The sequence below is a fragment of the Balaenoptera musculus genome, chromosome 1 (assembly GCF_009873245.2).
Source record: "Balaenoptera musculus isolate JJ_BM4_2016_0621 chromosome 1, mBalMus1.pri.v3, whole genome shotgun sequence".
Classification (NCBI taxonomy): Eukaryota; Metazoa; Chordata; class Mammalia; order Artiodactyla; family Balaenopteridae; genus Balaenoptera; species Balaenoptera musculus.
This window is the reverse complement of record NC_045785.1, coordinates 146155014-146169317: the sequence shown is the minus strand read 5'-3', so window position 1 is coordinate 146169317 and position 14304 is coordinate 146155014. Positions and strand designations below refer to the sequence as shown.

The 14304-nt window shown below is 41.0% G+C and overlaps 1 protein-coding gene across 2 annotated transcripts in view; it reads right to left on the bottom strand.

The window, feature by feature from the left end:
- KCNH1 (potassium voltage-gated channel subfamily H member 1) overlaps nucleotides 1–14304 on the bottom strand; it is a 418364-nt gene that overhangs the window by 314000 nt on the left and 90060 nt on the right. The window contains exon 6 of one of the 2 annotated variants that reach the window (XM_036874642.1): nucleotides 9532–10005. In XM_036874642.1, coding sequence (XP_036730537.1) covers nucleotides 9532–10005 — 474 coding nt within the window. The remainder of the gene's footprint in view (nucleotides 1–9531; nucleotides 10006–14304) is intronic. The other variant, XM_036874648.1, reaches the window with a different exon arrangement.

Here is a 14304-nt window from a genome sequence, read left to right as displayed (position 1 = left end):
TCATAATAACAAGAGGACCCATTCACAGGAAGACACAACAATCCTACATGTGTATGTATATAGCAGCATAGCTCTAAAAATATATGAAGCAAAAATCAATGGAACTGAGAGGAGAAATAAACAATTTCACAATCACAGTTGAAGATTTTACAAACCTCTCCATAAGTGATAGAACAAGCAGACAAAATTTAGTAATAATATAGACAATTTTTAAAACTATTAATCTACTTGACCTAATTAGCATATAGAGAATACAACACTCAACAACTGCAAAATACACGTTTGTAAATTCATATAAAATATTTACCAAAATAGACCAGATACTGAGCCATAAAGCGAGTCTTAACAAAATTCAAAGAATTAAAATCATATATTTTCTTACCACTAAGGAATTAATCTAGAAGTCAATAATAAAATGATAACTAGAAAATTATCAAATATTTAGAAATTAGGCAACACACTTTTAAATAAAAGAAATCACAGTGGAAATAAGAAAGTATATTGAACTTAAATTATGGGTTATGACATTAAAATTTCTGGGATGCCTTTAAAAAGTCTTTAGAGGATAAAATAGCTTTAAATTCATATATTAAATCTTTGCTTGAATGATCAAAGATTTCATCCCAGTAAGCTAGGAGGAAAAATAGACTAAATCCAAACAAAATGTAAAAAAAGGAAAATAAGAATGAGAACAAAAATCAATGAAACAGAAAACAGACAATTAGCTAAGTCAAAAGTTGGTTCTTTTAAAAGATTAATAAAAGTGACAAAACACTACCACAACTGACCAAAATGAACTGACCAAATGAGATAAGATTCAAATGACCAATGAAGAATAAATGGAGAAAATCACTGTAGATCCAACAAACATTTAAAAAAGAATAATTGTATATCATATATACCTTCTTGCCAAAAAATTTGGCACACTAGATGAAATGGTTAAATCTTCAACAATGCAAAACCGACACAAGAAAGAAAAAAAATAAGAACATCTGAATAGTCCTATATCTGCTAAAGAAATTGAAATCATAATTTAAAATCTTCTCACAAAGAAAATTTCAGAGCCACACAGCTTCACTGATGAATTATTTAAGGAATAAATACTACCAATGTTACAAAAATTCTTTCAGAGACAGTGGAAGAGGGTACATGTCCCTGTGTATCATCCCTGACAAGGACATCACAAAGAAAAAAATGAAAGGCCAATATCTCTCATGAACATAGATACAAAATTGGTAAATATTAGAAAATCATATACAATTATATAAAAGAAGACAATCTCTCATGACCAAGTAGGAGTTATTCCAGGAATGCATGGCTAATACAACATTCAAAAGTCAATCAACATAACTCACCACATGAACAAAAGTAAGGAGAAAAAAACATACCATTTCAATAAATGCATAAAAGGTATTTGGTATAATTTAAAACCTGTTAATGATAAAAATTCTCATAAAACTAGGAATATAAGAGACCTTTCTTAACCTAATAAGGAATATTTGCAAACTAAAAACAATTAGTCAACAAAATACTTAATGGTGAAATACTGAACATATTCTCCTGAAGACAAGGATGTCTATTATCTCCACTTCCATTCATTTCATTGGATATCCTAGCCAGCACTAATTCAAGAAAAAGAAATAAAAGGTATAGATTTTGGAAAATAAATAAATAAAATAGTTTTTATTCACAAAGACATAATTGTGTATATAAAAATCCAAAAGAACCTACAAAATATTCACATTAATAAGCAAATTTGGCAACTTTGCTGCAAAGTCGGCAAATAAAATGGTTTATACTAACAATAAACAATTAAAAACAAAAAATGTTTAAATCCCACTGACAAAGCACCAAGAACATCAGGTATCTAGGAATAAGTTTAACAACAACAATAAAAAAAGTGTGTAAGACCTTGACACTGAAAACTATAAGATATTGCTAAGAGAAATTAAAGAAGACCTAAACATATGGCTGGTCAATGGTCACGAACTGGAAAACTCAATATTAAGATTTTCATTCTCTCCAAATTGGTTTTTAGATTCAATATAATCCCACTCAAAATCCCTACAGGCCTTTTTTTTTTTTTTATTTTTATTTTTTGGTTTGGGTGGAAATTAACTCTAAGTTTTAATGTATGTACAAAGATCCTAGAAGAGACATAGCAGTCTTGAAGAAAAAGAACAAAGGCAGTAACTGATTAATATTTACTATTATGCTATGCCAATTAACACAGTGTAGTAACAATGTTAAGAACAGACAAACCAGTGGAACATCATAGGGTCCAAAAATAACCCTAAACATGCACAATCACTTGATTTAGGACCAAGACTCAGTGCCATGGTGGAGGTGACAGCCTGATTGCAGGAGAATCAACAGAACAAGAGGAGGGGAAGTGGAGACACTTGTCATTTCCCTCTCATTCACACCACCATTGTCTGGGTGCACTTCCAAAAATCAAAATCAATCATAAGATCATCTAATGAAAACCCTCAATGGTTTCTTTTTGCCCACATGACAAAATGTAAACTCCTTGGCAAGACCCTGGGATTCTATATCACTGGATCTTGCCTCCTACTCTCAACTTTCTTCTGTCCTCCAATGCTGACTCTCTGCTTTGGACATAATGAATGCCTTGCTAGTCCCCAAGAGCGCTTCCCTCTGCACACGATCTCTCCTCTTACAAGACTGCCCTCCTTACTCCTCACCAGACTAACCCCAGTCATCTCCTCCCAGGAAGACTTCCTAGATTCTCTCGATAGGCTAAATGCTCCTCAATAGTAAGACATAACACCCTGAGCTGACCCTCTCACATCCTCTATTGGTGTTTATCATCAGTGGTTCCCACTAGACTGGGAGAAAATTGAAGTGTTGTATCCCCATCCCCTACCACCTAAGTCAATAAGTTTTCTTTAAAGAAGGAACACCCTAAACAAGATTCCAAGAAAAGTTGGTGGAGAATTAAGAGTAGAACTTGGGTTAGCCAAAAGGAGCCTGGGAGAAAACAGACAATGTGAGAGCAGAGGGGAATCAGGCACATCAGCTGAGTCTATTTTGCTCCAAAGTGCAATGCTTTTGGAGCATCATTGAGTTTTTACATTTTTTTTTAAACTCTGGAATCACAGTCTCATAGTAAATCACTGCTTCCAGGAAGCCACCCAGGATCAACTTCCTCCCATTAAAAATGCCCCCCAGCCACTCCCCTGGTCCCCACACACGCACCTAGGGTGATCATGATTCAAGTGACTGTGTAGGGTACAGCGCCTACAGCCTGCTCTTCTGTTTGAAGCCTCTGCTTGAACAAGAGGCATGGAACCTCCACAATCCTTGACACAATCGTTGAGCTCACGCACAGCTCCTGTAAGCTCAAGTCAGGAAGAAGACTGATTTTTTTTAATTAAACTAAGAGGAAAATTTCTATGCCCACTTGCCCTCACAGGTGAGAGGGGAGAGATGACAGTATTGCCAGCATGGGGACAGTAGTGACATTGATAACATCACTGAAGTCAGACCTCAGCCACTGGGCACTGCTGACAAGTCCCAATCATCAGAAGAGAAACACACCCAAGAACAACACTTCCTCCCACGAACGAGACACTTAGATGAAAATTACAGGGTGTCTGGTTTTGTCTTCTTTTTGCCAAAATAAATGTATGGTAGAAATACTCAGCACAAACAGAAAAGATAGAAATGCCAAGGAAAACAGTATGAAATGTAAGGATACTATAATACAATTTCATTTCTGTCTGTTGTATTACTAGACATAATAACTTGAGTTAAACGTTTTCGGTTTTTACCCAGGAGATACCACAGGCTGCTGACATGGGCTGGTCTGCATGCCAGTGTCTCAGCTCCTCCCCACTCTTCATGTCCAAGGGATCACGGAAGGAGGAAATCCCAGGACCAGGCCTGTGCTGATCAAGCTTAAATAGCCAATGCTATCAGCAATGGGGTTTTAAAATTTCTATTATGAAATAATAAACTATGGTACATACATACAATGGAATATTATTCAAAAATAAAAAGAAATATGCTATCTGATAGCCCCCAAAATATACAGAAGAATCTTAAGTACTTATTTCTAAGTGAAAGAAGCCAATCTGAAAAGGCTACATACTATATGAGTCCAACATTATGACATTCTGGAAAAGGCAAAATGGTGGAGACAGTAAATAGATCAGTAGTTGCCAAGAGTTAGCGGGGAGGGAGGGATGAATAGGCGGAGCACAGAGGATCTTCAGGGCGGTGAAACTACTCTGTGTGATACACAATGGTAGACACATGTCATTATCCATTTGTCAAAAACCCATAGAATGTATACTGCAAAGAGTGACCCCTAATGGAAACTACAGACTTTAGCTGATAGTAATGCATCAATATTGGCCATAATAAGCATACCGCCCTCATGCAAGATGTTGATAATAGGGAAACTGCGGGTGGCAAAGGTGGTCTTTCTACTCTACTCTATTTCTCTATAAACCTAAAACTGCTCTGAAAAATAGTCTATTAATAAAAATAACTGCTATGACAAGCCACGGGGACTGCCTGTATTGCTGAAAGTCTAGGAAAGAAAAGTCCTGGTCATCTCATGACTTTCGGCTGGACAGCAGAGGTGTCACCTGTGTGAGAACTCAAACGGTACCCATGTACCTAAATAGAAACCACAGGTAAGGCCTGAAAACTACAAATCAATAGGATGAGCAAGGTACATGGGTCCAATTTGCTTTCAGCATCAGTAATAAGGAAATCATAGGTAATAGTGATCCTAGAAGAACCCAGAGGGGTGCTCATCTGCCAAGGAGAGAGAAGCAGGGCGGGCAACCAGCCTGTGGAGTCACTTCCGACCCCATGCTCATTGTCCGGCCCTACACACATGCACCAGCGACCTCAGCTTAGGGTCACCCAGGCTGACCACCCAAACCTCTCACCCCTCAGCTGCTTAGGTCGGCGGTGGGGGGGAGGCGCTGTGCAGAAGGGGCCAGGCCAGGGAAGGATTGAGAGAGAGGGACTTGAGGAATGAAACACACAGCTTGGCTCACTCTGTCTCCAGATTTCTGATAAGGCAGCATGACTGGCAGGGTAAAGCACAGATCTAGCAGTCAGGAGACCAGAGTCCAGTTTCAACTCCCTGGACAACCTGGCCCTTTCCCCTCATCTGCAAAGCAGGCATAATACCTGCCCTAGAGCCACTGAAGGTTACAGCTGAAATGGACCATCTTATAGGTGAGGTAAGCAAAGTCCAAGGAGATGAAATGACTTCCGTAAGTTTGCACAGCTGGGTGGCGGTCACACCTAGCTGACAAACCACCTTCCTCCCAGTTCAGTGTGGTTTTTTTACCACCACGGATCTAAAACAGAGATAATCTGTGCAACAAAGAATACGGTCAATAATATTTTAATACCTTTGTACGGGGACAGACGGTTACTAGACTTAGCATGGTGAACGTTCTGTCATGTTTGCAAATGTCAAGTCACTATGGAATACACCTGAAACTAACATGATATTGTACATCAACCACATTTCAATAATAAAAAGGATAATCTGTGTGAAAGTATTTTGGAAAGTTAGATGCACTAGATAAAGGGAAGCTGCTGATCTTTCCATCAGCACATCTAGTCCTGTTCTGCTCTGGCTGAGCATCTTCTGTGTGCTCTTGGCAAGTGTCAGCTGTGACCACCACTAGCCAGTGGTGTTGCTGTCTGAGGTTACAGAGCCAGGAAAAGAAGGAAGCTCTTGGCCCCAAGGCACCAGAATTGTGACCTGGGAGGCGGCACAATTGGCTCCATTCTCCTCTTTGCACTTCCATACTCCAATGGCCATAAACAATAAGGTCTCCTTAGGGGAGGGAATATGTTTTGTGACTAATAATTCCATACTTAATGCATGAAGCATACCAGGCCAATAATCCGCTAAGTGCTTGAAGGAGACTCATTTGATTTTGCTTTGGCATACCCCTTCCTAGCTTTCGTTCACTCCATTTTCAGACCTTTTGTCCTCTCACCAGCTTAACTAATACGCAAACATTTTCACAAACTGCCTCCAAAACAGATGATTACCAACAGACTGGAGAATGATGAAAATGTAGGCCATCTACATAAGTGAACCAAGCTGGCCAAAAGGGATCATCTGTGTGGCTTAAATCATGGAGATGGGCTACATCCACAGGGCTGAATTCACAATTGCTGGCTTTCGCAATCTAACCTAATTTCTTGACCCAAGGCTTGGGAGGGTCCAATACTTTCACTCTAAGAGCCTCTACCCCAACACCCATGCCCACACCCTAAACCCCCCCAAACACAGATGGCAAAGCCCCCGCTGCTCATTCCCCTCTTCCCTGGTGGTCTCCACTGCGACACAATTCCATGGGCATAATTAGGAAGACACCAGAGAGAGGGCAGCTCCATGTACTTTTTATGAGAAATGAGTCAATAATTCCCTATTTCTCCCCATACTCTCTTAGAGGAAGGGCCTAGAGCCGAGGGAGCTGCAATATTAGATGAGCAACCTCACAGCAGAGTGTGGATAAGAAGACAGCATATGGTGAATGTGGACAACAGATAGGTGCCCTTCAGAGGCCCCCCCACCTCCTCTAAGCCCCACCAGCCCTTCATGCCCACTGATTTAATGGTGCCTTTTAACAAAAAGGCCTGTACCTGGAAAATGGTGCTGGGTCTGTCCCTTGGTGAGCATCTTAACCTGCCCATCTCATCACCAACCCAGCTGCCTTGGGGAAAATGCAGCTGCCCACTTCCCCGTACCTAATACCCAACCTCCCAATCATGACAACCAAGCTAATAGGTGAGCCACAGACATCAGGAGCTTCTTGGTCAGTTTTGACTCAACAGTATCCTTCAGTGTTTTGTCCCTATTTTATCAAATCTGTCACTATTAGAACAGAGAAGAGTCAGAAGGGGACTCATTACTGTCACCATATGATTTGCTACACCATCTTGAGTGAGTCATATCCCCTGGGTCTGTTTCCCTATTTGTGAGTTAAGAGGGTTAAACTACATGATAGTTCAACTGGGCTCTGATCTCCAATAGGTCTACTCATCATAACCTGCTAAATGTCCCCACTTTCCCCCAACTCCCACAAAAGGTAGGAGGTCAGGGTGCTGGGCCTCTCATTTTTATAGTCAGTCTGGAGGTGAGACTAACAAAAAAGAGATTTTAGAACTCACCAGATTTTGCAGCTGGCAGGGAACTCAAAATCCACCACCCAAATGCCACGCCTTCAGGCAGGTAAGGTAGTATCAACCCTAAGATGTAGCTAGGAAAACTGTAACCCAGAAAGGCTAAATGACATGCACAAGGTTCCCAGCTGTCTTAAGAGGTGAGAACAAGAGGACCAGAAGCCAAATCTTCAGTTTCCTCGTGTTTCCCCAACTCCACCACAGTTGTCATGGAAAGGCATTATTTCAGGTGTGAGCCAAAGCTTTAAAAGGAGCTACTAAATATAAAAACAAGACTTTACAGAAGCAAATCATAGCTAGAATCCCTTAATATTCATATTATTATTTATCATCAAGAAATGGTAGTAAGAGCTTTGATGCTAAACCCTTTGCCAACTAGAAAGCTATGGAGAAATTATGATTTTCCTACCTACAACCTATTTCATGAATCTGGAAATCAGAAACCATGTCAGGGGTATTCACAGTTAATGGCGAAGGAATTCCAGCCCAACATACACAGAGCCTGGGAAGAAGCTCTCTGATCTGCTAACCTACAAGGTAATCTTGACACATTCACATATGTGTTTACAGCTCTGCCAGTGTTTAATAAGAAACTGTGGAAGCCGAAGAACTGTTCTATTTATCTGCAAAATTTTAATGCCATTGCTATAAATAGCAAATGGCTTATTTTAAAAACTCAATCAGTTTTTTTAAAGTTAAATTTCATTTCCCATATGTGTATAAGAAGCTCTTTTAGGTTGAAATCATCAGTTGAATTATCTAAGCCAAAATGATCATATTTTCCTCACTAACTAACATAAAATTTTCTGGAAATGTGCTCCCAGTGAAAAATATCATTCCCAACATGTACTAAAATTCACATTTAAGAATCCCAACATTCACTTTAGGGACGATTTTTCTCTTGTAAATGATCAGTCTCAACTCATTTAATCCCCCTAAAAAATCCACACAAGCCACTCAGAGTTATTCCTTGGGATTTTAAAGTCTATTAAAACACACCACACAGATGAAAGCAGGGGTTGTTCTGAGTCTGGAGCATCTGAACATCAGCTCCTCTTCACTGGAGAGAAAAGTAGTAGGTAGTTGGGTCCTCACAGAGGAAGGGGCTGGAGTCCTTGCCCACTGCTGGTACTGATCTGAAGGCAGAGAGGCATCATTATGCCACCAGCAAGACATCTAGTCACTGGCAGGTCTTGTTATCCTGGCAGGAAGCTGGCTGTTCCCTCCAACTATCTCAAGGCTGAGTCCCACTAGCCATTTAGTCCTGAGAGTGTATCAGCCTCCCGATGGCTTCCTGATGACCCACCCAGTTAGCAGTCCAGCTGGACGGAGACCTCTGGGACCCTCTGTAATCTGAGGCAATGAGGGCCGCTGCTATCTGAGGCTGAAGACTTACCAGGTGTACTGCCATCTAAAGTGTCAACTGAAGAGTAGGAAAAAGGAAGAACAATTTCCATAGAACACTTAAACTAGATTAAGAACCTGACATTTTCCTTTGCCATGACGTGACATCCTTGCTTTTTCAAAGGAGAAAATCACTTTAACCAGCCCAGTGGCCCCTTTCTGCTGCAACATGTCCTAAGCACCCATTCAGTGACTGTTTAAGCATGTCTTGATTCCAGCACATTTACAGAGCATTTATCTTCTTTTAATTCCTTCCATGGCCTGTAGGACTAACAACCCACAGCAGGGTAATCCAGTAGCAGTACTCCTCTTAGCCACAAGAGCCAGGCTTAACCACAGACTGACTACCTCAGCATATTTAGGCAATGGAGAGCATGGACAATTGAATGCCATTGGTCACCTCCAAAACTCATTTCAGCAAAGAAACAACTCATTCTTTCCCAACATTTACCAAAAAAAAAAAGAAAGAAAGAAAAAGAAAACAAACGCAAGCAAACTTGGAGGAGAGTAGCATCCCTGTTGCCAAGAGTTAATTAGCTTTCAAACAGCCAAAGGTCAGCAGCAGATAATAGAAAAGTCCCCATAATGAGAGTAATCAGTAGGTAGGCATTCAGCAACTGTATACCAAGTGAAAGATTCACCAATGCAGTGGCAATGCATGCCTACTTCTGCAGCCCCACCACCCACACCAGTGGCTTGCATTCCACATGGAATAAGAAGGAAGCCTCTGGTCTCCTCCACATCCATCCACTGACATGCAGGGCCTCCAAACCTCCAAAGGACAAAAACACCAGGCGAGGATATTGATCAAGCATCATGCTCCCTATGTTCCAGACATCAGTCATGCTAGTTCCCACCCATTTAATTACTCTTCTGTTGACCACCCACAATTAATTTAAAGACATGACAACAAGGTCTGAGATTTGAGGGATGTACCTGACTCTCTCTCCCCTCCAGGAGTGGTGGAATCTGATCAGCAAAACCAATCTTCCCTGGATCACCCATAAAGGCACTAACCTCATCCACGTTCTCAAAAGCGTTGATGACATCATATGGCAAACAGGACAGAAGGTCAATCACAAACCACGTCTTCAGATAGTTCATGCGGATGAGTTTGGGGTCAGAAATCACCTCCCCAGCTGGTCCAACAAAAGTGGTATGAAAATTCAGCACAATGTCCACCAAAAAGATAACATCCACGATGCTATCCACAACCAGCCAGGCCACGTTGTTCTGCCTGGTTTTAAAGGAGACATTATAAGGGACCAGGATGGCTGTGTAGAAGGTTAAGATCAAGATGATCCAATCCCACGTGGTCTTGAAAACACAATAATGTAAGATGATGTGAGGGGGAGTCTTTGGTGCCTCTTGCTTGTATTGGGGAAGGATGTCTGAGCCCAGCTGCAGAACCTGTACAGAAAAACATGGCCAAGAGAGAACTAAGTTAGGATTTCACTGTCAGCATCAAACCAGTCAGTATCTGTCACAGACGAATACTCGTAACACTCCAGACAGATCATTAGATGCAAGAACAGGTACCAAAGGGCTATGGCAGAATGGAATTGAACATTGTAATATAATCAATCATAATGAAACAATAAAACACTGTTATTTGGCTTATTGTGAGCCAATCATTGTACTAAGTACTCCACATACAAGTGTTATTTCACTTAGTTCTAAACACAACCTTGTTTTATTAGCCAATTATTATTCTGTGTGACAAGTGAGAAACTGAGGCACAAGAGAATTAAGCAACTTGGTTCCTGAAGTCAAGATGGTGGTGGGGGAGGACGCGGAGTTCACGTCTGCCCACAGCTAGGGCGCCTGCCAGACGCTGGTGGGGGACCTCAATGCCCAAGGGGATAGGAGGAACCCCCAAGTGACACAGTAGGATGTGGAAGGGAGCGAGAGGGGAGAAGTGGAGGCTGGGCAGGACAGGCGCCCCTGAGGGGTGGCTGGGAAAGGGGAGGGATTCCCACACTTGGAGGGACCCTCAGGGGCTCAGAGGATGAGGGGTGGGGCACACCTAGCATTTCACCTGTCCAATCAGGCCCGGGAAACCTGCTGGACTCCTGGGCCAGGTTCTCTGCCCTCCGAGTCCCCCTCCGGGCCACGTTCATCCTAGGGGCGTAGCAGGGGGGTGGTAGGGAGGAAGAAGAGGAGAGGTGGGCGGGAGGGGCGCTCTAGGACCAGGGAATCAGGGGAAGTACCACGGGTGTTTCCCTCACTGACTCGGCCCAGGAAGCCTGTTGGGTTTTTAGGTCTGGTCCTCTGCCTTCCAGGGCCCCCTCTGGCCTCGTGAGTCCTAGGGGCATAGGAGGGAGGGAGGCAGGGGAAGAAGAAGAGAGGCCAATGGGGAGGGGCCCTCCAGGATCGGAGGATGGGGGGGAATGCGCCTAGCCTTCCGGGGTCCTAGATCTGGTCCTCTGCCTTTCAAGGCCAGAGGCACTCCTGGGCCCCTCCTGCTGCACTGAGCCTAAGCCCCACCCCCCAGCCCCCCCCACCCCCCGCCAGGGCCTTTTCCAGCCCTGTGGGTCCTAAGCATAGGCCCCACCCACCACCTAAACCCTGCCCCTGCCTAAGCACCGCCCCCCACAGCCAGGGACTTTTCCAGCTTTTTTTTTCCCTCCTCTTTTTTACTATTATACTTCTGTTTTACCTTCCAGCTGTTGTTTCACCTGTATTTTTACTTTTTTATTATTTCTAACATATCTGTTAGTTTTCTAATCTTATTTTATTTTTGACCCTTTGTTATTCTTCTGCTCCTGTTTTCTTTTTTTCCTTTTTTTGCTGCTCTGCGCAGCTTGCAGGATCTTGCTTCACGAGCGGGAGGTCAGGCCTGAGCTCCTGTGGTGGGAACTCTGAGTCCGAACCACTGGACTAACAGAGAACCTCAGATCCCAGGGAATATTCATCGGAGGGAGGCCTCCTGGACGTCCTCATCTCCGCACAAAGACCCAGCTCTACCCAGCAGCCTACAAACTCTAGTGCTGGAAGCCTCAGGCCAAACAACCACTATGACAGGAACACAATCCCACCCATCAAAAAACAAATAAGATGACAAAAAACTGTCACAGATGAAGGAGCAAGATAAAAACCTAAAAGACCAAATAAATGAAGAGGAAATAGGCAACCTACTTGAAAAAGAATGCAGAGTAATGATAGCAAAGATGATCCAGAATCTTAGAAATAGAATGGAGGCACAGATTGAGAAAATACAAGAAATGTTTACCAAAGATCTAGAAGAACTAAAGAACAAACAGAGATGAACAACACAATAACTAAAATGAAAAATACACTAGAAGGAATCAATAGCAGAATAACTGAGGCAAAAGAACAAGTAAGTGAGCTGGAAGACAGAATGGTGGAAATAACTGCCTAGGAGCAGAATAGAGAAAAAAGAATGAAAAGAATTGAAGACAATCTCAGAGACCTCTGGGACAACATTAAACGCACCAACATTCAAATTATAGGGGTCCCAGAAGAGGAAGAGGAAAAGAAAGGGTCTGAGAAAACATTAAAAGAGACTATAGTGGAAAACTTCCCTAACATGGGAAAGGAAACAGTCACCCAACTCCAGGAAGTGCAGAGAGTCCCATACAGGATAAACCCTAGGAGAAACACACCAAGACACATATTAATCAAAATAACAAAAATTAAATTCAAAGAAAAAATATTAAAAACAACAAGGGAAAAGCAAAAAATAACATATAAGGAATCCCCATAAGGTTATCAGCTGACTTTTCAGCAGAAACTGCAGGCCAGAAGGGAGTCGCAGGATATACTTAAAGTGACAAAAGAGAAAAAGCTACAACCAATATTACTCTACCCAGCAAGGGTCTCATTCAGATTCAATGGAGAAATCAAAATCTTTATAGACAAAGCAAAAGCAAAGAGAATTCAGCACTACCAAACCAGCTTTACAACAAATGCTAAAGGAACTTCTCTAGGCAACAAACACAAGAGAAGAAAAGACCCACAAAACAAACCCAAAACAATTAAGAAAACGGTAATAGGAACATACATATCCATAATAACCTTAAATGTAAATGGATTAAATGCCCCAACAAAAAGACATAGACTGGCTGAATGGATAAAAAATAAGACCCATATATATGCTGTCTACAAGCGACCCACTTCAGACCTAGAGACATACAGACTGAAAGTGAAGGGATGGAAAAAGATATTCCATGCAAATGGAAATCAAAAGAAAGCTGGAGTAGCAATACTCATATCAGATAAAATAGACTTTGAAATAAAGACTGTTACAAGAGATAAGGAAGGACACTACATAATGATAGAGGGATCAATCCAAGAAGAAGACATAACAATTATAAATATTTTTGCACCCAACATAGGAGCACCTCAATACATAAGGCAAATGCTAACAACCATAAAAGCGGAAATCAACAGTAACACAATAATAGTAGAGGACTTTAACATCCCACTTACACCAATGAACAGATCATCCAAACAGAAAATAAATAAGGAAACAGAAGATTTAAATGACACAACAGACCAGATAGATTTAATTGATATTTATAGGACATTCTACCCTAAAGTGGCAGAATACACTTTCTTCTCAAGAGCACACGGAACACTCTTCATGACAGATACATCTTGGGTCACAAATCAAGCTTCGGCAAATTTTTAAAAATTGAAATCATATCAAGCAGCTTTTCCGACTACAATGCTATGAGATTGGGAATCAATTACAGGAAAAAAAAACTGTAAAAAACGCAAATACTTGACAGTTAAACAGTGCGCTACTAAATAACTAAGAGATCACTGAAGAAATCAAAGAAGAAGTAAAAAAATACACAGAAATAAATGACAATGAAAACACAATGACCCAAAACCTATGGACACAGCAAAAGCAGTTCTAAGAGGGAAGTTTATAGTAATGAAATCTCACCTCAAGAAACAAGAAAAACCTCAAATAAACAATCTAACCTTACAACTAAAGCAACTAGAGAAAGAACAAAGAAAACCCAAAGTCAGTAGAAGGAACGAAATCATAAAGATCAGGGCAGAAATAAATGAAATAGAGATGAAGAAAACAATAGCAAAGATCAATAAAACTAAAAGTTGGTTCTTTGAGAAGATAAACAAAATTGATAAACCTTTAGCCAGACTCATCAAGAAAAAAAGGGAGAGGACACAAATCAATAAAATTAGAAATGAAAAAGGAGAAATCACAACTGACACCACAGAAATACAAAGGAGTATAAGAGACTACTACAAACAATTATATGCAAATAAAATGGACAACCACAAAGAATTGGACAAATTCTTGGAAAGGTACAATTTTCCAAGACAGAACCAGGAAGAATTAGAAAATATAAACAGACCTATCACAAGTAATGAAATTGAAACTGTAATTAAAATCTTCCAACAAACAATAGTCCAGGACCAGACAGCTTCACAGGCGAATTCTATCAAACATTTGGAGAAGAGCTAACACCAATCCTTCTCAAACTCTACCAAAACAATTGCAGAAGGAAGAACACTCCCAAATTCGTTCTACAAGGCCACCATCACCCTGACACCAAAACCTAACACAGATATCACAAAGAAAGAAAATTACAGACTAATATCACTGATGAATATAGATGCAAAAATCCTCAACAAAATACTAGCAAATAGAATACAACAACATATTAAAAGGATCATACACCATGATCAAGTGGGATTTATCCTAGGGAGGCA